The following is a 24,819-nucleotide window of genomic DNA, read 5'->3' on the forward strand; positions in this document are numbered from 1 at the left end:
AAAATATGGTGATGATGATGACGATGATTCCTACCTTACAGAAGAGGCAAGGGAAGCTCAGAAAATGGAAATGACTAGTTGCAAACCACTCAGCCTTGAGGAAATTGCAACTGCAACTCAAACCCAAATTGCATGTTCTTTCCATGATACCACACTGTTGCTTTGTAAAAGCAGCGACTTTGGATGAGCTGATCATATGAATGTGCCTGAAACCTTTGCTCTTAAGAGCACTGGCAGTGCTGAACACTTGGGGTTCTCGGGCTTATACCTGGCAAAGTCAGGATGCTGGTGTATACCCTAGATCTGGAGCACTCAGCCTTCATCCTCTTCAGAATGGATTTATGTCTATTCTCTATCACGTAGTGCTTCAGAGTACGGGTTTTGAGCCAGATGACTAGGTCTGCTACTAACTAGTAGCTGACCTGGGCAAGCCACTTAACTTTTCTGGGCCTTTTCCTGTATTATAAGATGAGGATGATAATAGCACTTGCCTCATAGGATTGTTGTAAAGATTAAATGAGTTTGTTTGTGGAAAATGCTATATAAAGGTTAGTATCATCTATCAGTTTTCTACATGCTTTCATAAATGCATTATAATATGCTTGTGAAAACCTGCAGTTAGACGATAAAGAAAAGCCTTGCTCTATCCCTGGAGGTAGGAAACTAGTATACTCCTTTCATACAGTACCTTGCACATAGCAGAGGCTTAAAAGACATATTATTTTTTGAGTATAGTTGACACAATATTACATTAATTTCAGGTGTACAACATAGTGATTGGACAAGTTAACATATTATGCTATGTTTACTGCAGGTGTAGCCACTCTCTGTTCCAAAAGATCACTATTACAATATCATTGCTCTATTCCTTCTGCTATGCCTTTCATTCCTGTGACTTATTCATTCTGTAACTGGAGGCCTGTCTGTATCTCCCACTCCCCTTCACCCATTTAGCCCAACCTCCCACCCCTCTCCCCTCCAGGTATTTATTTATAGGTCTGATTCTGCTTTTTATTTGCTTATTCGAAAGTTTTTACATTCTACTTATGAGTGAAATCATATAGTATTTGTCTTTTCCAGTCTGACTTATTTCACTAAGCATAATACCTTCTAGATCCATCAATGTTGTCACAAATGGCAAGATCTTTCTTTTTTACGGTTGTGTAATATTCCATTATAATCTATCTACACACACACATTCCTTATTAATTTGTCTATTGATGGACACATAGGTTGCTTCCATATTTTGCCTATTGTAAATAATGCTGCAATAAATGGGGCTGCATACGTATCTTTTCAAATTAGTGTTTTCATTTTCTTTGGGTAAATACTAGTGGAATTATTCAATCGTATGGTATTTCCATTTTTAATTTAAAAATATCTTATACTGAACTAAAGTGAATACTACTGGAACTTAAAATGGTAGTCCTAGATCTTCCAAGTTCAAGGTCCAAAATTTTCTTTTCTTTTTTAAAATTTATTTATTTTTTTTGAGAGAGGGAGAGAGAGAAAGAGAGACTGCAAGTGGGGGGGCGGGCAGAGAGGGAGGGAGGGAGAGAGAATCCCAAGCAGCCTCTGTGCTGTCAGCACACAGCTGCATGGGCGGCTCCATCCCGGAACCATGAGATCATGACCTGAGCTGAAATCAAGACTTGGAGGCTTAACTGACTGAGCCACCAGATGCCCCTCAAGGATTTTTCAAGTATTTTCAAGTATTTTTAGTCTACTTTCCCTCTACTCCCCACCTCATTCATCTCAAAGGGCAGAGGCCTGAAAAAGGATGAATAACCAACCAATTCCCATAAAACTCAAGTAAGAGTAAAAACTAGTTCTGAGAAACTTTGCAAAATATACATCCTGGTGCTTGAAGTTTAGGTCACTAGGTATTTCTTCTGCACAAAGCACAAGAGGTTATCTTTATATTATTGGGGCGAAACCCCTAACAGCCAGCCCTGTGTACTACAAAGCTTTCAGCAAAAGATTCCACATTTTCTTATTTGCTCCCCCACTCCCAGGCTGCCGGAGAAGCCCGGCGGACGGGTTCATACTCCGACTGAGTGAGAGCTGGGCGCCTCACCAGGTGACCAAAGGAAGGAAGGAAAGAAATAAGACTGAGCAAATTAAATTTGGTAAAGGAAGAGAAGCCTTCAAACCAAGAACCAAGTGGCAGCCCCTCAACACTAGCTCTCCCCGCCCCTCCCGCCCAAACCCCGCCCAGGGCCCGCCCAAACCCCGCCCAGGGCCCGCCCCACTCAACCCCGCCCAGGGCCTGCCCACTCAACCCGGGCGAGTCCCGTAGCCTCCATCCTGGTTTCGTGGGGCGCTTGCGCATTTTTAAGGCGTCTTGGCACTGCCCGAATCTAAATGTGGGTAAGGGGCAGGGAACTTCGTGGTTTCTACAGATACCCCTCCGGCGGCTTTCTGCACTCTCCAAGAGCTTGTTATTTTGTTTTTTTGTTTTTGCCTTTCTTGGTCATGAGACTCCGGCTTCTTCTTCCCTCATATACTGAAGAGGGCATGTTATAAATTAGGCGATATCCGGGCAGCCCGTCTCCTGGCGCAGGGTCCTTGGGCTGAAGCTTAAGGCGTACGGCAGGGAAGGCAGGGTCCTTCTCTGAGGCAGTCGCGCAGGCACCGGCTGCGGGAAGCCGGTCACCGGGCGTCATGTATTACAAGTTTAGTGGCTTCACGCAGAAGTTGACTGGAACATGGGCTTCCGACGCTTACAGCCCTCAGGTACAGGTAGCTCCAGGCCCTCTCGGACAAAAGTGGCTGCCCGAGCCTCTGTGCCAGGCAGTCGTGGCGCCGGAACCGGGTGGGGTTTCTGCCTGCGGTTCGGTTTAGCTCGGCACGACCCCTCCCGGCGCCTCTCAACGTCTTGCGGCGGCCATAAAGGCTCCTAATTCTGTAGCTGCTTCCCCGTCGGGGCTGGCCCGGGGCGGAAGTTGGGCCTGGCACTCAGCTGGGGTCAAGGTGACCTCCGAGGTCGCTGCTTCTGGGTTTTCGGGGTGGCTTGTGGGGTCTGCGTGGCCCAGAATGCGACCCCGAAGTTCGGCTTTGTCCTTTTTAAGGAGGTCTCGCTTTTGGTCTCCTCGGTGCTCCATTGCTTACCCCACCCTGTGTAGCCCAAAAGCCTCATCAAAGCATGAGATTGGAGAGCTGGGATGACAGCACCGAGGGAAGCCATAGGGGCAGGAGAGGCTGTAGGATCAGAATTAAGAGACCTAATGGGTTCTTTCAAATGTCCAGGTGAGCCTGGGCAGTTACGTGTAACGACCTTAACGTTTCCCAACCGTGAAATGGTTGATGGCCGTTATTTGAGTCTAAAAAGTATTCCAATTTCATTCAGATTTTGCCAGTTGAAGTTTGTCTCAGTGGTAGACTTTTTTTTTTTTTTTTTAAGTTTACTTATTTATTTTGAGAGAGAGCACGGGCAGAGAGGGAGAGAGAATCCCAAGTAGGCTCCATACCATCAGCACAGAGCCCAAATGGGGGCTCCAGTTCATAAGTGTGAGATACCACCTGGGCTGAAATCAAGAGCTTACCCGACTGAACCACTCAGGTCCCCCTTCGGTTGTAGACTCTTAATATGAGCTAACATCGTGGCTTTGATGCCTTGATTTTATGGCCTTTCCCAGGATTACTTTATCGTGAGCTTAGTTTCATCTAGGGCAGCTTTCCTACAGGTTAAGTGAAATGACTGGCAGTCTTTGGCAGGTGATTGGTACTTGATAAGTGGTAGCTATTCTCCAGAAGTTGAGTGTTAGATACCATCATATTCCTTATCCTCATAGAGTAGTGTGGGAACGGTTCGTGAAATACGCAGTTGGAAAACTGGACTGGAATGGTAAGGATCCTAGGTGGGGTGTAAAGAATGCTCTCTTATGTTACTTCCTCCTTTTTCTGGGGGACACAGCGGCTTGCCTAAGTGGGGAAGGTGTTTAAGAGTAATTTCAGTCTAAGATTGGACGTGCTGTTAATGTTAACTAGGGTAGAGAGGGGAAAAAGGGCAAGTTTTGGAGGGAGTGTGGGGTTCGGGAGGAAGGGTCCAGGTTTATAAATGTTGACCATTTGATGATGTCATGTTTGGTACCAGCTGGATTTATGAATATGAAGTTTAATAGAGCTGGGTGTCTTCAGCCCATAATTGGTAGAATCTGTGGTGGGGAGGGGATCATCCAGGGAGCATATAAGGAAGAAAGGTGGGAAGATGATTAGGCTACAGAAATGCGAAGCGGAGGGTAGAGGAGGAAAATTTATGAAAAGAACAAACCAGGTGGGGCGCCTGCGTGGCTCAGTCGGTTGAGTGTCCGACTTCGGCTCAGATCATAGTCTTGAGGTTCAAGAGCTCAAGCCCAGCATTGGGCTCTGTGCTGACAGCTGGGAGCCTGGAGCCTGCTTCAGATTCTGTCTCCCTCTCTCTCTGCCCCTCCCCTGCTCGTGCTCTCTCTCTAAAAAATAAACATTTTGAAAAAAACAAACCAAGATTAGAAGGGAAATCATCCTGGTGGTGTCACTGACTGCCAAATTGGGTCAAAGAAAGATCAAAGGAGGTCAAAGAAGGAATTGTCCATAGGGATTTATTTATTTTGTAGATTACAGGGGAATAGCCATTTCTATCATATTTGTTTCAAAAGAGGTAGTTTTCATGCACTGATCTTAAATGTTACAGTGTAATGAGTTTTGACAAATGCATACACTGTAACCTCCAGCCCTATTAACATATAGGACATTCCATCACCCCTAGGAAGTTCCCTTCCCTATTCGGACTTTTATAAATAGTTTTGCATGTTTCTGATTTTCAGGGAAGTGGAACCACATGCTACTCTTTTGTAAGGTTTTTTTTGTCCTTCCATACTTTTTTTTTTTGGTTTATTTTTGAGAGAGTGATAAAGTACGAGCAGGGGAGGGGCAGAGAGAGGGAGACTGAGAATCCAAGCAGGTTCCAGGCTCTGAGCTGTCAGCACAGAGCCCGATGTAGGGCTTGAACTCATGACGCGAGACCATGACCTGAGCCGAAGTTGGATGCTTAACCAGCAGTCACCCAGGCGCCCCAGCATATATTGAAATTAGCTCTCAGAGATTACCCTGAGATTAGCAGAGATTTTTACCCTGAAATGCATGTGGTACAGATAGGGCCTTCAGATTTTTAGCACCTCTTAAATTGTGTTTCTCTTGAGAATTTAAACTTCTTAGTTACTTAAGGATTTCCTTTTTTTCCCCCTGGATCTGTTTTTATTTATTTATTTTTGGAGCGTGAGCAAGTGGAGGAGAGGGGCAGAAGGAGAGAGTGAGAGAGAATGTCCCAAGCAGGCTTCATGCTTCTTAGTCACTTAAGGATTTCCTTTTTTTTTAAATCAGTTTTTTAAATTTTTTATTTGTTTTTACTAAAAAATTTTTTTTGATGTTTATTTTCGACAGAGTGCGAACAGGGGAGGGGCGGAGAAAGAGGGAGACAGAATCTGAAGATGAGCTGTCAGCACAGAGCCTGATGCGGGGGCTCGAACTCAAGAATTGTGAGATCATGACCTGAGCCGAAGTTGGACACTCAACTGACTGAGCCACCCAGGCGCCCCTATTGATTGATTGATTGATTGATTGATTGAAGAGAGCGCGAGCAAGGGCGGGGAGAAGGTGGAGAGAGAGGGAGAGAGAAAATACCCCAAGCAGCCTCCACGCTATTTGCGGAGCCCTATGCGGGCTTATCCCAGGTTTCTGGGAACATGACCTGAGCCGAAATGAAGAGCTCTTTGAACCACCCAGGTGCCCAAGGATTTCTTAAGCCATGTTGAAAGAAGTATACTGTGTAGACTTTATGGATTTCAGAGTGCTTGTGACAGGCACACACCCCACCCCCACCCCCAAACCAGGTGTTCTGGCTTTGGTAATTAGGAGTACTTTAGTTTTTCCTTTCCTGGAAATGTTAACAATGTAAAATGTATATGTTTGTAACTCTCAGTATTACCTAAAGTGAATAAGCTAACATGCATTGAATAACGTGGTATAGAAAGGCTAGTTTGCTACAATGGTACAGGCAGATCAATTTGATAAGTAATTGTATTTTCCAGTGGTTGATAGAAAAGTATTTTCCTTTTTGTGTCCTATGTCAAAATAAATTGAGGCTAATAAACACGGAAAGATGCTCAACATCATTAGTCATAAGGGAAATGCAAATCAAAACTACAGTGAGATACCACTTCACACCTGCTAAAATCAGAAGACAGACAACAGGTGTTAGATTGGCGAAACAGGACCCCTACCGTATTGCTGGTGGGAATGTAAAATGATTCAGCTGTAGCAGGATTCTCCCACAGGGGTGGTGACACCAAGGCTTTTCTTTCCAGGAAGCAACTTTATTCTTGCCGACACTGCTCAGTTGGGTTTGTACTCAAAGCACTGAGCCCTGAATGCCACGTGGCGTAGTTTTTAAAGACGTTTTTTACTTCTTTGTCTCCCATATATGGTAACACACAAACACGTAGTTTGATTAAGTGGTCTCCTGTTAACAAGGTCGTGAGGGATGTTGTCATTTATGCATATAGGTCAGGTTGCCTTGAGGTTTTTTTCTTTCCTTAGGGAGGGGACCCTACCACACAGCCACTTTGGAAATAGTCCAGTAGTTTCTTAAAAAGTGAACATTTTGGGGTGCCTGGGTGGTTCATTCATTTAAGTGTCCGACTTTGGCTCAGGTCATGATCTTGCAGTCCATGGGTTCGAGCCCCGTGTCGGGCTCTGTGCTGACAACTCAGCCTGGAGCCTGCTTCAGATTCTATGTCTCTCTCTCTTTCTCTCTCTGCCCCTCCTCCGCTTGTGTGCACACTCACTCTCTCTCAAAAATAAATAAACGTTAAAAATTAAAAAAAAGAAAAAAGAAACGTGTTTACCTTATGACCCAACAGTTCTTCTAATTAAGAGGGCAGGATGACCTTCTAGGTAAAGGGACTTGTGGGAGTGATGGGGTGGGGGCTGCTGCAGGGGAATCACTGAGTATTAAGTTTAGCTGTGGTAGGTGGAGATAGGTCATGAAGGGTCTAGGATGGTAGGACTTAATTTTGTGAGAAACAAATAGGAATTTGCAAAGCAACTTGATGCAGAAAGTTGCGGTAGAGTCTTATCCAGAGGTTGGAACAAAGACATACTTCTTACCTTTAGTTGCATGAAGGTTTATGATGGAGGAACAAGTATCATAACCAGAGCTGTGCTTCGAAAAGTTAGTCTACTGGGAGAGACCAGTGCCAGGGATGCCTCTTATACCCATAGAGTAGTTCAGGGTCTTCTGAGTGGGAAAAGGAAAAACAGACGTCTGGGAGATAAGGACTTAGTGACTGATGAGGGGGATTGTGGAAATGAGAAAGGAGGACTCTGAGATGACAGTAATGAGAGGAGGGTGGTGCTGTCCTTAAAAACAGGGGGCTCCTGAATAGATTTGTGAGAAACTGGGTGAATTTAGGACTTGCAGAGTGTGACGTGTCTGGGAAACATTGGAGGTGGTGATATCTAGCTGACAGGAACAACTTGAGTCACTGCAGATTGAAACTTGATTCTAGTCCTAAATCAGAGTGCAAGAGGTTTTTGGTTTCTATCAGTTAAAAAAAATTTTTTTTTAAATATTTGTCTTTGAGAGAAAGAGAGAGCACGAGCAGGAGAGGAGCAGAAAGAGAGGGAGACAGAGTCCGAAACAGGGTCCAGGCTCTGAGCTGTCATTACAGAGCCCGACGCGGGGCTCAAACTCAGACTGTGAGATCATGACTTGAGCTGAAGTCGGACGCTTAGCTGACTGAGCCACCCAGGTGCCCCTAAAAATTAAAAAAATTGGGTAATTCTCTTATTTCTTCTCTTTCTCAAACCTAAAAGGTAGAGCAAAAGGGAAACTTGGGCCAGTCAACTTCAGGGGGAAAAAAATCAAGCGTACGTCTCTCTAAAAATTTGGAGCAAGTAGTAGGGGCCCTTGGCTGCCTCGTTTGGTGGAACTGGCTCTCTTGGATCTTGGGGTTGTGAGTTTCAGTCTGTGTTGAGTGTAGAGATTACTTAAAAATAAAATCTTAAAAATTATTTTGGAGCAATTAGACTAAGAAGAATTCAACTGCTAAATGGTTGTGGTTGAATGGTTTTAACTGTAGGGGTAGTGATTGTGTAAATAGCTAAGAGATTTGCTATTAAAAAGCAAAACCGGGGCGCCTGGGCGGCTCAGTCAGTTGAGTGTCCGACTTCGGCTTGGGTCATGATCTCATGGTTCGTGAGTTAGAGCCCCGCGTCGGGCTCTGTGCTGACAGCTCAGAGCCTGGAACCTGCTTCGGATTCTGTGTCCCCCTGTCTTTGCCCATCCTCTGCTTGTGCTCTCTCTCTCTCTCCAAAAATAAACATTAAAAAAATAAAAATAAAAAAAACCCCAGCAAAACCTGTGATTTCCATTTGGTCTACAGTCCACTATTTTAAGAACAGCATTCATTCACTAGTTTTCTTCTTCGTGGGAGGTATGGGAGGCTCTGCCATCAAGTGCTGATTTGGTTTACATGACTTTGGTTCTGAAATACTCAGGTCTACATTGTTGTGAAGCTATAGCTTATTTATACTTGCAACAGATATTGGATGTGCTTTTTGCTTTTTTAAGTCTAGGAAAGTAAGAGCAGTGAACAAAACCTGCCCTCATGGGGCTTCCATTGCAGTCGGGGAGACACAGTAAACGAAGTAAAATACAATATGCTAGGTGCTGATAAGTGCTGTGGAGAAAGAGGGTAAGTGGGAGGACATGCAGTTTAAAAGGGTGGTGAGGGAATGTCTCACTGAGAAGGTGACACATGGGCAAAGACCTGAAGGAGGTGAGGGTGCCAGCGACGTGGATACCTAGAGAAGAGCATTGTAGGTAGAGGGAACAATGCCTGATGCCTGGGAGATTTAAGGGGCTTGTCTAGTGGGCTGGGGTGGGGAGAGGGGATGATGTTGGTGGCGGGGTGGTAGGGTTTGAAGGGTGCATCTCACGTGGCCCTGGAAGCCATTGTAGTAATTTTGGGTTTAGCTCAGTGAGATAGGACGCTTTGGGAGAGGTTTGAGCTGAGTAGTGATCTCTCCAATCACTGGTTGCTGCATTAAGAGTAGAATGCAGGGTAGCAAGTGTGGAAATGGAAGGAGGGTGAGCAGTTAAGAGGGTGTCATAAAAATCCAGGGGTTTGGGGGCACCTGGGTAGCTCAGTTGATTGAGCCTTCGAGGCTTGACACCGGCTCAGGTCATAATCTCCCTCTTTCTCTGCTCCTCCCTTGATCTTGTTCTCTGTAAACTTAAAAAAAAAAAAAAAAAAAAAAAAAAAAAATCCAGGGGCTTGGACAGAGTATGCATTGGTGGAGATGGGTGAGACGTGGTCAGATTCTGAATAGATTTTGAAGGTAGAGCCATAAGGATTTACAGTGTGTGTGCAGAATTCAGAATGATTCCAAGGATTTGGGCCAGAAAACCTGTAACTGTGCTGTTGTCAGTTTTCAGATGGGGAGGCTCATAATTCTATATTGGGACAGCTGCAACCCTGGAAGAGGCATGCATGAAGGGATTTACTTTCCTGTAAATACAGCTTCTTGGTTAATTAAGTCCACTCTTGAGAACCCCAGTGTCAGTCTTGTCTAGCTGCCTTGAAACATTGGAAACATTGACTGCTCTTAAATTGTTAGGAGGTTTAATGACAGATAGATGAATGTCCATTCCTTTTATTGGTGGGGCCAGGACAGTTGAATTATTGATTGTATGGTGTAATAAAATTGTGTAGGTTTGAATCCCACCTTCCTAATGGAATCTCTGAGCTTTGTTTTAATCATCTGTAGCTTGGGCTGATAATACCTTATTTACAGGGTTGATGTGAAGAATATTCATGAAGGTTTTGTAGCATTCTGAGGATGTAGAATTTTATGATGTTAAAATATGCATATGAAGAAAGATTGGAGGAGAATATACAATTCATAATGGTTGATGGGATAAGGTAATGGGATTATAGGTAATTTTAAAATTCTATATTCCAAACTTTTACAGTATTCTAAATACGGAATTACTTAAAACCATTCAGATGGTTGATACTCCTGTTTTCAGATATTGTTCAACAGCTGCTGTAGTTCTGAATCACTTGATGGGTGAACAAACACTGAGCAATTAGGTATAATCCTTTCTAAAAATGCTCCACATTAGTCCTGTCAAAACAAGAATTTAATTTCAAACCATTTTTGAAGATGCTTGGTATAAAGGATTTTTCAATTTTTGCATTCAAGGAGAAATCCTTAGAGGAGGAAATACAGAGCTCACATGTTGATCCTTTTTTGCCTTCTTATCTCAGTCGTTAGGGCCTCTCTTCCCATCTCTGAATCCTTGTGAGTCTGAGTGTATTATATTACTAAATTTAGACTAGTGGCTTACTCACCAAACTTTACATGAATTATTGCTTTTAAGCAGTAGTTGAGAGGGGCAGTGGGGGCAGGTAGTGGAATACTTAAAAACCCAAGTCTCTCAGGGGCACCTGGGTGGCTCAGTTGGTTAAGCATCTAACTTCAACTCAGGTCATGATCTCACAGTTCATGAGTTTGAGCCCCACATTAGGCTCTGTGCTGACAGCTGAGAGTCTGGAGCCTGCTTCTGAATCTGTGACTGACTGACTCTCTCTCTGTCTCTCTCTGCCCCTCCTCCACTCACACTTGCACGCATGTGCGCGTGCTCGCTCACTCTGTGTGTGTGTCTCTCTCTCTCTCTCTCTCTTGCAATAAATAAATAAATGTTAAAAAAGAAAATTAAAAAGCAGAAAACAAACCAAGTCTCTGGACTTTAGAGAGGCCTGAATTTTGGCACTAAACTCCATCTTTTTTGCAACATGCTCTTAGGCAAGTTACCCTCTCTCATCTAGTTTTCTCCTCTATAAAATAGAAACAGTAACATCTTGGTAGGTTTAAATGGGAGGATTAAATGAGATGATGCTGTGAAATGCTTGACAGGATGCTGGGTGTATAACAAGGGCTCAGTAGATAATTAGTGGCTGTTATTCCATAACATTAATGTCCATAATGGCAGAGATCGTATCTGTCTTCTTCATCGTGTATTTTCACTAAGTGTTCAGTAATATGTGCTGAGTGAGTGAATGCAGTGCAGATAATTCCCATTTGTGTGACTATGTCAAAGAAATAGAAACCAAGTTTACTTTTGGAGGGGGGAGTTTAATTGAAGTGTAGTTGATTTACAATATTAGTTTTAGGTGTATACAACGTAGTGATTTCACAATTATATACATTACAAAATGCTCACTACAGTAAGTGTACTTACTACCTGTCACCTTACAAAGCGATTATGGCATTATTGACTATACTGTACTTTTCATCTTCCTGGCATGTATTTTATAACTGGATATTTGTACCTCTTTATTTCCTTCACCTCTTTCATTCTCTTGATCCCCCTCCCCTCTGGCAACCACCAGTTTGTTCTTTGTATTTGTGGGTCTGTGTATATTTTTTGTTTATTTTTTATTTTTTTTTTTAATTTTTTTTTTCAACGTTTATTTATTTTTGGGACAGAGAGAGACAGAGCATGAACGGGGGAGGGGCAGAGAGAGAGGGAGACACAGAATCGGAAACAGGCTCCAGGCTCTGAGCCATCAGCCCAGAGCCCGACGCGGGGCTCGAACTCACGGACCGCGAGATCGTGACCTGGCTGAAGTCGGACGCTTAACCGACTGCGCCACCCAGGCGCCCCTGTTTATTTTTTAGATTCCACACTTAAGTAGAATAATAATGGTATTTGTTTTTTTCTGCCTGACTTATTTCACTTAGAGTACCCTCATTCCTATCCAGGTTGTTGGCCAATGGCAAGATCTCATTTTTATGGCTGAATATTATTCCACATCTTCTTTATCCATTCATCTATTAGTGGACACTTAAGTTGTTTTTGTATTTTGGCTATTGTAAATAATACTGCAGTAAACATAGGGGTGCACTTATCTTTTAGAACTGACATTTTTGTTTTCTTCGAGTAAATACCCAGAAGCAGAATTACTGGTTTGTATGGTATTTGTAGTTTTAATTTTTTGAGGAACCTGCATTACTGTTTTCCATAATGGGTGTACCAGTCTGTATTTCCATCAACAGTGGATGAGGTTTGTTTTTTCTTTACATCCTTGCCAGCACTTGTTGTTTCTTGTCTTTTTGATACTTGCCATTCTGAGTGGTGTGAGGTGATACCTCACTGTGGTTTTGATTTGTATTTCCCTGATAATTAGTGATATTGAACAACTTTTTATGTGTCTGTTGGGCGTCTGTAAGTCGTCTTTGGAAAACGTGTGTTCCAGGTCTTCTGTACGTTTTTTTGGTATTGAGTTGTATAAGTTCTTTATGTATTTTAGATATTAACCCCTTACTGGATGTATCATTTGCACAGATCTTCTCCCATTCAGTAGGTTGCCTTTTTGTTTTGTTGGTTTCCTTCACTGTGCAAAAAGGTTTTTAGTTTGACGTAGTCCCAATTTATTTTTGCTTTTTTTTTTTTTTTTAATGTTTATTTATTTTTGACATAGAGACACACACACATAGAGCATGAGCGGGAGAGGGGCAGAGAGGGAGGGAGACACAGAATCCGAAGCAGGCTCCAGGCTCTGAGCTGTCAGCACAGAGCTCGATGCGGGGCTCGAACTCACAGACCGTGAGGTCATGACCTGAGCCAAAGTTGGACGCTCAACTGACTGAGCCACCCAGGCGCCCCTAAAGATTGGTGCCACATCTGTCAGGCAGTGTTGACAGACTTATCAAAAATGATATTTCCACTCTGCTTAATAGTTCTCTGCTTCTTTCTGTCTCATGGTAGTTCCTTGAGGGCTTTGACAATCAGCAGAGACAAGAAGGTCCCACTTTAATCTGGGTTTATCTATTTGGAATGGTCAGTTTTGCTGTAATCCCTAGATCCTTCCAATCACCAGTTGCCTTGGCTATGTCATCACCAACCTTTTTTGGGTCAGACTCAGGCAGCTGATTTTGTGGGTCAGGGCAGACATGTCATCAACTTTCCCACTGGTGCACCTCTGTATATGACTTTGATCTCATTAGGGTTGAACTTAGGTGGCCTGGTGAAGGTGGCTGGATGAACCCAGATTTGGGATGACCAAAAACAGTTGCACCTTCACCTTCTCCGCCAAAAGTCAAAAGCATTTTTTTTTTTTTTTTTTTTTAAAGTAAGCTCTAGGGGCACCTGGGTGGCTCAGTTGGTTAAGTGTCCAGCTTCAGCTCAGGTCATGATCTCACAGTTCATGGGTTTGAGCTGCACATCGTGCTCTGTGCTGACAGCTCAGAGCCCAGAGCTTGCTTTGGGTTCTGTGTCTCCCTCTCTCTTTGCCCTTCCCCTGCTCGTGCTCTGTCTCTCTCTGAAAAATAAACATTAAAAAAATAAATACAATAAAATAAAGTAAGCTCTACGCCCAGTGTAGGGCTTGAACTCATGACCCTAGAATCTAGAGTCACATGCTGTGCCACTGAGCCAGTCAGGTGCCCCCAGTTTCATTCTTTTGCATGTAGCTGTCCAGTTTTAATAACACTACTAATGAAGAGACTGTCATTTCCCCATTGTATATTTTTGTCTCCTTTGTTGTAGGGTTGACCATATAAGTGTCAGTGTTGTATTTCTGGGCTCTGTATTCTGTTCTGTTGATCTGTGTTTTAGTGCCAGTACCATACTGTTTTGATTACTGTAGCTTTAAGTATATCTTGAAATTTGCGATTGTGATAACTTTAGCTTTGTTCTTTTTCAAGATTGCTTTGGCTATTTGGGATCTTTTGTGATTCCATACAAATTTTAGGGTTATTCTAGGTCTGTGAAAAATCTTATTGGTATTTTGATAGGGATTGCATTGAATATGTAGGTTGCTTTGGGTTATGTGGGCATTGTAACAGTATGAATTCTTCCAATTAATGAGCCTGGTATATTTTTTCATTTATGTGTGTCTTCAATTTCTTTCATTACTGTCTTAATAGTTTTTGAAGTGCAGGTCTTTCACCTCCTTGGTTAAATATATTCCTTAGATATTTTATTCTTTTTGATGCAGTTGTAATTGGGATTGTTTCCTTAATCTCTCTGCTTCTTCATTGTTAGTAGATATCAAAATGCCACAGGTTTCTTTAATTTTGTATCTTGCAACTTTACATGTATTGTAATAGTTTTTTGGTTGAGCCTTTAGGGTTTTCTTTTCCTTTTTCTTTTTCTTTTTTAATTTTTTAATTTTTTAGAGAGAGAACATGAACAGGAGAGAGGCACAGAGGGAGAGAATCTTAAGCAGGGCTCAATCTCACACCCTGGGATCATGACTTGAGCTGAAATCGTGAGTCAGACACTCAGTTGACTGAGCCATCCAGGTGCCCCTAGGGTTTTTTCTTATGTCAGCTGCAAATAGTGAAAGTTTTTACTTTTCTCTTACCAATTAGGATATGTTTTATTTCTTTTTCTTGTTTGATTACTGTGGCTAAGACTTCGAATACTGTGTTGAATAAAAGTGAAAATGGACATCCTTGTCTTGTTCCTGATCTTAGAGAAAAAGCTTTCACTTTTCACCACTGAGTATGATGTTAGCTGTGGATTTGTTATATATGGTCTTTATTATGTTGAAGTATGTTCCCTCTAAACCCACTTTGTTGAGAGTTTTTATCATGAATGGGTCCGATGTTTTGTCCGATGTTTTTTCTCATCTGTTGAGGTGATAATGTGATTTTTATCCTTCATTTTGTTAATGTTGTGTATCACTTTGATTTGTGGATATGAAACCAATTTTGCATCCTGGAGTAAATCCCACTTGATTGTGGTGAATGATCTTTTTAATGTATTGTTGAATTTAGTTTGCTAATTTTGTTGAGTATTTTTTGCATCTGTATTCATCAGAGATACTGGACTGTTAGATATATCTATATATCTATATATATCTATATACATAAAATTTGTATTGTCTTTGGTTTTGTTATCAGGGTAATGCTCGCTTTGTAGAATGAATTTGGAAGAGTTTTTTGGAATCATTTGAGAAAGATAAGTGTTAACTCTCTTTTTTCTTACTATTTTTTTATTTAAAAAAATTTTTAACATTTATTTTTAAGAGACAGTGACAGAGGCATAGAGAGAGGGAGAAATAGAATCTGAAACAGGATCCAGGCTCTGAGCTGTCAGCGTAGAGCCTGACATGGGGTTTGAACTCGTGAATCGCGAGACCATGACCTGAGTTAAAGTCAGATGCTTCACTGAGCCACCCAGGTGCCCCTCTTATTATTTTTTTTTAATGTTTATTTTTTGAGAGAGAGAGAAACAGAGTGTGAGCAGGGGAGGGGCAGAGAGAGAGAGGGAGACACAGAATCTGAAGCAGGCTGCAGGCTCTGAGCTGTCAGCACAGAACCTGAGTAGGGCTCGAACTCACGAACTGAGAGATCATGACCTGAGCCAAAGTCAGATGCTTAACCGACTGAGCCACCCAGGTGCCCCTTAACTCTTCTTTAAATGTTTAGTAGAATTTGCTTGTGAAGCGTGTGGTCCTGGGCTTTTCTTTCTTGGGAGGGTTTTTTTTTTTTTTTATTACAGATTCACTTTCACTGCTAATAATTGGTCTGCTCAGGTTTTCTATTTCTTCCTGATTGAGTCTTGCAAGAATTGCATGTTTGTAGGAATTTATCCATTTCTTCTAAGTTGTCCAACTTGTTGGCATATAATTTTCATAATAGTCTCTTATAATCCTTTGTATTTCTGTGGTGTCAGTTGTAACTTCTATTTGTGATTTTGTTTGAGGTCTCTTTTTCTCGGTAAGTCTGGCTAAAGGTTTATCAATTTTGTTTATCTTTTTGCAGAACTAGCTCTTAGTTTCATTGGTCTTTTTTTAGTCCCCATTTCACTTATTTCTACTATTAGTCTGTGTTTAACTTCGTTCTACTATAATTGTTATTTTCTTCTTTCTACTAACTTTGGTCTTTGTTCTTTTTCTGGTTCCTTTAGGTGTAAAGTTAAGATTGAGATATTTCTTGTTTCTTGAAGTGGACCTTCATTGCTATAAACTTCCCTCTTAGAACTGCTTTTGTTGTATCCCAGAGATTTTGAACATTGTTTCCATTTTCATTTCTCCATGGATTTTTAAATTTCCCTTTTGATTTCTTCTTTGACCCATGGGTTGTTTAGGAGCATGTTGTTTAGCTTCCATGTGTTTTTGTTTTTTTCCATTTTTTTCCCTGTAATTGATTTCTGGTTTCATACTGTTGTGATTGGAGAAGATACTCTGTCTTATTAATTGAGACTTGTTTTGTGGCCTAATATGTAATCTGTCCTGGAGAATGTTCCACGTACACTTGAAAAGAATGTATATTCTGCTGTTTTGGGATGGAATATTCTATATATATCTGCCAGGTCTGTCTGGTTTAATGTTGTTCAAAGCCATATTGATTTTTATGTCTGGATGCTTTATCCATTGATGTAAGTGGGTTGTTAAAGTCCCCTGCTGTTATTGTGTTACTGTCAATTTCTCCCTTTGTGCCTATTACTATTTGCTCTGTATATGGTGCCCCTGTGTTGGGTGCATGGATAGATATTTACAGTTGTTATATCGTCTTGTTGGATTAATCCCTTTATATAATGCCCTTCTTTGTCTCTTATTAGAATTTTTGTTCTAAAATTTTTTTAATGTTAATTTATTTTTGAGAGAGCTCTCACATGGGTGGGGAAGGGGCAGAGAGAGAGGGAGACACAGAATCTGAAGCAGGCTCCAAGTTCTGAGCTGTCAGCACAAACACCAATGTGAGGCTTGAATTCACTAACTACACGATCTTAGCCTGAGCTCAAGTTAGACAGTTAACCACCTGAGCCACCCAGGTGCCCCTTTACTGTCTTTGTTTTAAATTCTACTTTGTCTGACATAAGTTTGCTATCCCAGCTTTCTTTTTGCTTCCATTTATGTGGGGAATATATATATTTTTTATGTCCCTTAACTTTCAGTTTGTATGTGTCTTTAGGACTGAAAGAGCCTCTGGTAGGCAGCATATAGATGGGTCTTGTTTTTTATTCATTGAGTCACCTTGTCTTTTGATTGGAGTATTTGGACCATTTACATTTAAAGTAATAATTGACAGGTTTATGCTTATTGCTGTTGTGTCAATTGTGTTCTTATTGTTTTTGTAGGTCTTGTTTCTTCTACTTGCTTCTCTTGTAATTGATGACTTTAGTGTTTTACTTGGATTCCTTTCTTTTTATTCTTTGTGGATTTTTATAGGTGTATGGTTAGCATGAGGTTCATATATAACATCCTAAGTATATAGCAGTCTATATTAAGTTGATGGTTGCTTAAGTTCAAACACATTCTAAAAGCACTACATAATAAACCCTCCCCCATGTTTTATGTTCATATATAACATCCTAAGTATATAGCAGTCTATATTAAGTTGATGGTTGCTTAAGTTCAAACACATTCTAAAAGCACTACATAATAAACCCTCCCCCATGTTTTATGTGTATAATGTCATATTTTACATCTTTTTATTTTATGACTATCAGTGAATTAAAAAAAATTTTCTTTAATGTTTGTTTTTGAGATAGAGACAGAGTGTGAGCAGGGGAGGGGCAGAGAGAGAGAGGGAGACACAGAATCTGAAGCAGGCTCCAGGCTCTGAGCTGTCAGCACAGAGCCTGACGTGGGGCTCGAACCCATGAACGGTGAGATTGAGCTGAACCCATGACCTGAGCTGAAGTCGGACGCTTAACTGACTGAGCCACACAGGCACCCCAACGAATTTTTTATTAATATTTATTTTGAGAGAGAACACAAGCAGGAGGAGAAGAGGGGCAGAGAGAGGTAGAGAGAGAATCCCAAGCAGCCTTCATGCTGTCAGCGCAGAGCCTGACATGGGGCTTGATTCCATGAGTTGTGAGATCATGACCCGAGCCAAAATCAAGAGTTGGACACTTAACCCGCTGAGCCCCTCAGGCACCCCTCAACAAATTTTTTAGATGTAATTGATTTTACTACTCTTGTCTTTGAACTTTCATACCAGTTTTATAAGTGATTGATTTACTACCTTTATTATGTTTGTTTTTACCAGTGAAGTTTTTTTCCTTTCATAATTTTCTTTTAGTTATGGCCTTTTCTTTTCCACTTAAAGTCCCTTTAACATTTCTTCTAAGGTTAGTTAAGTGGTGATGAACTTCTTTAACTTTTGTCTGGGAAACTCTTATTTGTCCTTCAGTTCTGAATGATAATCTGGTCAGGTAGAGCATTCTTGGTTATAGGGTTTTTCCTTTCAGTCAATGCTTTGCATATATTGTGCCACTCCTTTCTGGTCTGCACTGATTTTGCTGGAAAATCAGCTGATAGCCTTTATGGGGTTTTCTTTGTACATAATTAGTTGCTTATCTCTTGCTCCTTTTAAGATTCTGTCTTTAATTTTTGACATTTTGTTATTGTGTCTTGGTACGACCTTCCTGGGTTCATCTTGTTTGGGACTTTCTCTGCTTCCTGAACCTAGATGTCTGCTTTTCCCAGGTTAGAGAAGTTTTCAGCTGTTATTTCTTTTTCAACGTTTATTTATTTTTGGGACAGAGAGAGACAGAGCATGAACGGGGGAGGGGCAGAGAGAGAGGGAGACGCAGAATCGGAAACAGGCTCCAGGCTCTGAGCCATCAGCCCAGAGCCTGACGCGGGGCTCGAACTCACGGACCGCGAGATCGTGACCTGGCTGAAGTCGGACGCTTAACCGACTGCGCCACCCAGGCGCCCCTCAGCTGTTATTTCTTTAAATAACTTTTCTGCCCCTTTCTCTCTTTTCCTTCCAGGACCCCTATAATGTGAATAGTAGTACAGTTGACATTATCATATGGGTCCCTTTAACCTATCCACATTTTTTTCTTTTATTTTTTAATGTTTTTTGAGAGAGTGTGTGAGCGGGGGAGGGGAAGGGGCAGAGAAAGAGAGAGAGAGAGAAAACAGAATCTGAAGCAGGCTCCAGGCTGAGCTGTCAGCATAGAGCCAGATGTTGGACTTGAACTCGTGAACCATGAGATCATGACCTGAGCTGAAGTCAGGTGCTCAACCTACTGAGCCACCCAGGTGCCCCATCCTCATTTTTTCTTATTCTTGCCTTTTGCCGTTCAGCTTGGGTGCTTTCTGTTACTTTGTCTTCCAGATTGTTGATCTGTTTATCTGTATCTTCTAATCTGCTGATTCCTTCTAGTGGTTTTTCATTTCAGTTACTGTTATTTTTCAACACTGATTGGTTCTTTCCTAGTTCTTCTTTGAGTTCTCTTAAACTCTTCCTCGATTCCGGTGAGCATCTTTATGACCATTGCTTTGAACTCTTTATCAGGTAGATTGCTTATCTCCATTTTTTTGGGTTCTTTTTCTAAAGTTTTGTTCTTTTCTTTGGAATGTATTCTTTTTTTCTCATTTTGTTGACGGTCTATGTTTGTTTCTATGAATTAGGTGAAACAGTTACCTTCTCCAGTCTTTTTTTTTTTTTATTTTTTTTTTCAACGTTTATTTATTTTTGGGACAGAGAGAGACAGAGCATGAACGGGGGAGGAGCAGAGAGAGAGGGAGACACAGAATCGGAAACAGGCTCCAGGCTCTGAGCCATCAGCCCAGAGCCTGACGCGGGGCTCGAACTCACGGACCGCGAGATCGTGACCTGGCTGAAGTCGGACGCTTAACCGACTGCGCCACCCAGGCGCCCCACCTTCTCCAGTCTTAAAGGGGTAGCTTTGTGTAGGAATGTGCCTTGTATAGACTGTGTGTGCCTGGTGGCTTTGTTTGGCTAGAGCTGTAGTGGGCATGGGCTGAGGGCACATTCCCTGTGGGATGGTGGGAGCTGGGGTGAGTTCAGACCAGGTGGTTCAGGAGTGCTTGGTTCCAGTGCTGCCCTACTGGGACAGCAGGAGCTGGGTTGTCCTCAGGCTCTCCACCTTGGGCCTCTCCCTAGTGGGATGGCTGAAAGAGCTTCTGGTAGGGCAGGTATGGGTTGGGGTGCTCTGCATAGGAAGTACCCTGGCTGGCTGGAGCTGAAGCAGATGCAGGCCCGGGTGTCCCAGGGTGCTTCTTGCCTGGGCCACCTTGGTGAGATAGCTAGGGCTGTAGTTGGTGCAGGCTGGGGTAGCACCTTGGTGGGACTGTTGGAAGTGAGGCAGGTGCATGTGGTGGGGGACACCTGGAGCTGGTGTGTGGGCTAGGGCCTGGGGCTAGAGGGTACAGGCTGGCTAGAGTGCCTGCTCCCATCTGCACTATCAAGGTAGAGGGGGGAACATAATGGTGCTTGCTAGCACCTTCTAACCAAAGAGAGTTCTAACAGTTCCCCTACCATTTAGTAGTTGCTCTAGGGTTAATAAATGGGTTTCCTTCACTTACAGTCTATTTACTGTTTATGTTGTGTGTGTGCGGTTTTTTGTTTTTTGTTTTTTTTGGGTTTTTTTGCCATGGCTCAGGTTGGGTGAATCTGTGCAGGCCTATCTGTGCTATCCCTCCCTACTTCAGTTCCTCCTATCAGGGTGGGATTCCTGTTGTTACATTTCTACTGTTAACACCCTCCTTCCCCCCATCTCTGTCTCCAGCTGTTCTCTGTGTGGTCACGCTATCCTTTGTTGTGTGGAAGCTGTTGAATCAGCCTTCAGTTGTTATTCAGGAGGAATTGCTCTCTATGTAGGTGTAGATCTGGTGTGTTCCTGGGAGGAGGTGAGTTCAGCGTCTTTCTATGCTGCCGTCTAGGACCGAAACCCAAGTTTGCTTTAATACTTTTTTGTTGCCCTGTTGATCCTAATGCTTACCTGGTAGGAGTATCATTGAGGCTTTCAATAATATGATCTTTAGGTCTTGTCAGTTATAGGTAAATTTATATTTCTTTGAAGAGATCAAGAACCAGGGGTCTGACAACTATGTTAATTTGAGCAAAGGGTTTTTTTCCTCCTTCATCTGTAAAATAGAAGAGGGTGGGCTTGAACTCTGCTTCCTAACTTTAAGTTTTTATTTTTTGTAGTTAGAATTTAATATAAAAGGATGTGTTTTATTGGTTTGTAACTCTAGCTCCTATCTTAATGTGCAGGTTATTTTGGAGAACCATCTTTATCTGTATTTGCCACTGTAGATTTACTCCATCAGATAGAAAACCAGAGTTTCCCTTGGGTTCCTTTTTTTTTTAAATAGCTTTATTGAAATATAATTCACATACCATACATTCACTCATTTAAAGTGTACAGCTCAGTGTTTTAGTGTAACCATGTGCAACCATTACCACATTAATTTTAGAGCATTTTCATGCCCTTGAGAAGAAACCTATAACCTGCAGTTATCACCCCCCTATTGCTTATTCCCCAGCCCTAAGCAGCTGCTTATCTACTTTCCGTTTTTCTAGGTTTTCTTGCTTTGGACTTTCATATGAATGGGATCATATAATCTGTGGTCTTTTGACTAGCTTCTTTTACTTGGCATAGCCTGTAACAGTACTTTGTTTTTCTTCCCCTTTAAGTTCTTTTTAAGCCTGTGGGTCCTTCTATCCATATGGCTCTGGGAGTTGCTAATAGCAAACCTGTGTTAACTCCCAAGTCTCCTTCTGTTTATATTTATTGACTGTAAATATTCAATGTTAAGCACATATTTATTATCTCATGCTGTTTTTTCAGTGGTAGATACTATTACTTTTGTATATATGTCACAGATGAGAACATTGAAGTTTCCTTAAGTTTTATTATTTGTTTTTTAACTTATGGGTTTATTAATGCCGGAAATTTCAGTTGCTCTAATTTTTTTGTTTCTGGTCCTGAAAGACATTGCAGGCTCTTCCAGATTGGGCTTTTTCTTTACAGTGTGTCTGGAAAGTTTCTGAAGTCTACTCTGGGTTTAGAAATCCTGTGTTAGTACATCAGCTCACCCAGGGGGAGAAAAGGGACAGCCAGGTCCCTTTTGAAATGTAGCCAAAAGTTCATACAGGTTAAAAATGTTTTATTGAGGGGCACCTGGGTGGCAGAGTCAGTTAAGCACCTGACTTCAGCTCAGGTTATGATCTCACCGTTCATGAGTTTGAGCCCTACATTGGGCTCTGTGCTGACAGCTCAGAGCCTGGAGCCAGCTTTGGGTTCTGTGTCTCCTTCCCTCTGCCCCTCCCCCACTCATTTTCTCTCTCTCTCTCTCTCTCTCTCTCTCTCTCTCTCACTCACTCTCTCAAAAATAAAAATCTTAAAAATGTTTTATTGATTTGATAGGAAGGTAGACATAATAGGTTTTCTGGAAGCTCAGATTGGGCTTTTGTGATTGTTTGCTTCTCTCTCCCTCACCTCAAACCCCCATCTTAATGGCAGGGAATTCTTGATGGGGTTTGCTGTGGGAAAGTGTTTTGTTAAAAGTTTAAGGACTTTAAATCTTAAAATTAAAGGCCTTGTAATGCAAACTTGGAGAGCCTTTCCTTCCCTCTTGTGTGGTTGAATGACTGCCTCCATGATTCCAGATAGCCTGCTTGTTGAAGGTTGTTCATATGCCCAGACATGCTTTCAACTTGACATTTTCCTTTTTCTTACAGGGATTAAGGCCTGTGGTTTCCACAGAAGCACCGCCTATCATATTTGCCACACCCACCAAACTGAGTTCTGATTTTACTGCGTATGATTATGCTGGGAAAAACAAAGTTCCTGAGCTGCAGAAGCTTTTCCAGGTGAGAGAAAACACTAGAGGAGACACTAGAGAATGACTTGTTATTTTGGCAATGAGTTTTCTTCTAATTGTTTTTGCTTGCTTGATATTAAAATTCACTGAGCTGTTAGAAGAGGCTCTCTTGGGTTTGCTGATCAACAGAGAGCAGCCAGAATTGGATTTCAGAATATTATTAATGTTAATCTACATACAGATAATTGAGAGGTCAGTGGCCCGGCTGCATCTCTGGTGCTGTGGGAGTGAGTGTTTGTTATTGCTGTTGCTAGAAGGTAGCTTCCCATATCCTCAGAAATATGTGTAGATTCAGGACTGGCTTGGGGACTTTTGGTCAGGTTAATCCCTTTTTTTTTTTTTAGGTTAATCCCTTTTTAATCTGATAAATAAGACTTGATTGGGCATTTGGAGTCTTGAGTTATAGTGGGGGAGGGAGTTTGGAGACTTCGCAAAATAATGGATTAAACATTTTATGGAGACTCTCTTTTTTAAAGGTTTTGTTATCTTTTTAAGTAGGCTCCAGGCCCAGGGTTTGAACTCACAACCCTGAGATTAAGAGTTACGTGCTCTACCAGCTGAGCCAGCCAGGTGCCCCTAGAGTCTTTTTCTTTTTAAACAAGGGTTTACCAGCTTAATGGAAAGAAACTGAATACAACATGGACTTGAGCCTACTAACTGACCTGGTGTGCTCAGACATCACTGACTAATGATCAGAAGTCAAACTAAATGTGGAGCATGTCTTGTGCCTGCAGTCATTTAGCTGTGGGTTACTTTTGCCTTTAAAAGAAATTCACCAGTGCGACTGGCCTAGTTAAGCAATATATGATAAATTCCTTAGAAACTTGAAATTTGTTGCATGCAGGTTCCTGAGGCCCCATTTTGGAGAATGACTTTGGCCTTCCAAGCTTTAGTTGCATATTTAGGAAAATGTACACCACTGTTGAGTCAGGATTGTAAGGGATTGGGGGTTTTTCCCCTGCAGTGTGTTGATGGCTTAGTTATGAAGACCTATTAGCCTAAACTGTAAAGTCTTCTTATTAACCATGTCCTTGATAATCCTTGCTTTCCAGAAGTCCGACGGTGTGCCCATCCACCTAAAACGAGGCCTGCCTGACCAAATGTTGTACCGGACCACCATGGCGCTGACAGTGGGAGGGACCATCTACTGCCTGATTGCTCTCTACATGGCTTCGCAGCCCAAAAACAAATGAGTTAGCCTGCAGAGGACTGGTTTGCTTTTTGGCATAAACCCTTTGAATTTTCATTTTTCATTGTTGTGTAAACATTTTCTTTTTTACTTGAATGGTTTACTTAACATTTTCCCAGAAAAATAGATATTAAGGCTGTATTTTGGTTTGTTTATGAAATGCATATGGTCCATCAGAGCTCATTGGATAGTTAAGACTATTGTTTAAAGAAATGCTGCTGTTTTTTGAGCTCCTGATTTCCCTGGAGGTTCTGGATGAAGGTTGCACACAGGCTCATTAACAGCAGTCTGTGCGGAGATCCTTAGGGACTTATGGTGGTGTTTTTGAGCATGGGGTGCAGAAGCCTTTCTGGATTTGGATGTGACTGAGGAAGGAAGACAGAAGCCAAGGCCAGGAGCATGAAACAGGAGTTTGAGTTAGTAGACACCTTAGGGATTTTTCCTTCTTGTGACAAAATGTTAAGAAAAATTATTTGTTGCCTGCCTCTATTCATCGGGCAGTTTGTTTCCAAGGGTTATTTGCCTCATCTCCGATCACTAGTGAAATTTTATGTGTAATTGTTATGTATTTATTCCACCTTGGGAACAGAGAACACCTGTTTAGTGTTGCACTTTAGAGCAGTGTGTTTTATTAATGCAGCTGTGACACAGATTCTCCTTTACCTTTTCAAAATGTTATGGCTTTAAATTGTGATTTATTTTGAATGTGGAATAAATACATGAATGAAAAATATAAATTTTGAAGTCCTTTTGAATGACCTTTCAGAATACTTTCAGAAAACCAGAGGCATCTTAAACTTGAGTCTAATTTCTTTCTTTTTAATTGGGCACCAGATAATCTTTACAAAGTAGTTCCTCAAAGTCAAGTAATAGGCCAATGGCATATTGATGATTACCATATGGTTCCTTGTAAGAAACCAGCTTGCCCCTTCGTGAAATGTGCCTATAATACACAGTTCTTTAGACATTAATTTC

General features: G+C 41.8%; 1 protein-coding gene across 2 annotated transcripts; it reads left to right on the forward strand.

Annotated features, from left to right (window-relative positions):
* Positions 1-2,579: 2,579 nt before the first annotated feature.
* LOC115510899 (cytochrome c oxidase subunit 7A-related protein, mitochondrial) lies at positions 2,580-24,581 on the forward strand. 2 transcript variants are annotated; one of them, XM_030311222.1, is made up of 3 exons: positions 2,580-2,742; positions 22,513-22,644; positions 23,708-24,581. In XM_030311222.1, exons 1-3 carry the CDS (start codon positions 2,665-2,667, stop codon positions 23,846-23,848), a joined length of 351 nt encoding a protein of 116 aa, XP_030167082.1. In that variant the 5' UTR covers positions 2,580-2,664; the 3' UTR covers positions 23,849-24,581. The 2 variants fall into 2 exon arrangements, with proteins under 2 accessions (XP_030167082.1, XP_030167083.1); XM_030311223.1 differs by having other exon boundaries at positions 2,586-2,736.
* The last annotated feature ends 238 nt before the right edge of the window (positions 24,582-24,819 follow it).

The sequence above is a fragment of the Lynx canadensis genome, chromosome A3 (assembly GCF_007474595.2).
Source record: "Lynx canadensis isolate LIC74 chromosome A3, mLynCan4.pri.v2, whole genome shotgun sequence".
Classification (NCBI taxonomy): domain Eukaryota; kingdom Metazoa; phylum Chordata; class Mammalia; order Carnivora; family Felidae; genus Lynx; species Lynx canadensis.

What these genes read in the sequence shown, in the direction of transcription:
- LOC115510899 (XM_030311222.1), top strand. Translation starts at nt 2,665, where the DNA reads ATGTATTACAAGTTTAGTGGCTTCACGCAGAAGTTGACTGGAACATGG. An exon ending in CTTACAGCCCTCAGGTACAG is followed by an intron (nt 2,743 to 22,512) that starts GTAGCTCCAGGC and finishes TTTTTCTTACAG; the next exon opens with GGATTAAGGCCTGTGGTTTC. An exon ending in AGCTGCAGAAGCTTTTCCAG is followed by an intron (nt 22,645 to 23,707) that starts GTGAGAGAAAAC and finishes CTTGCTTTCCAG; the next exon opens with AAGTCCGACGGTGTGCCCAT.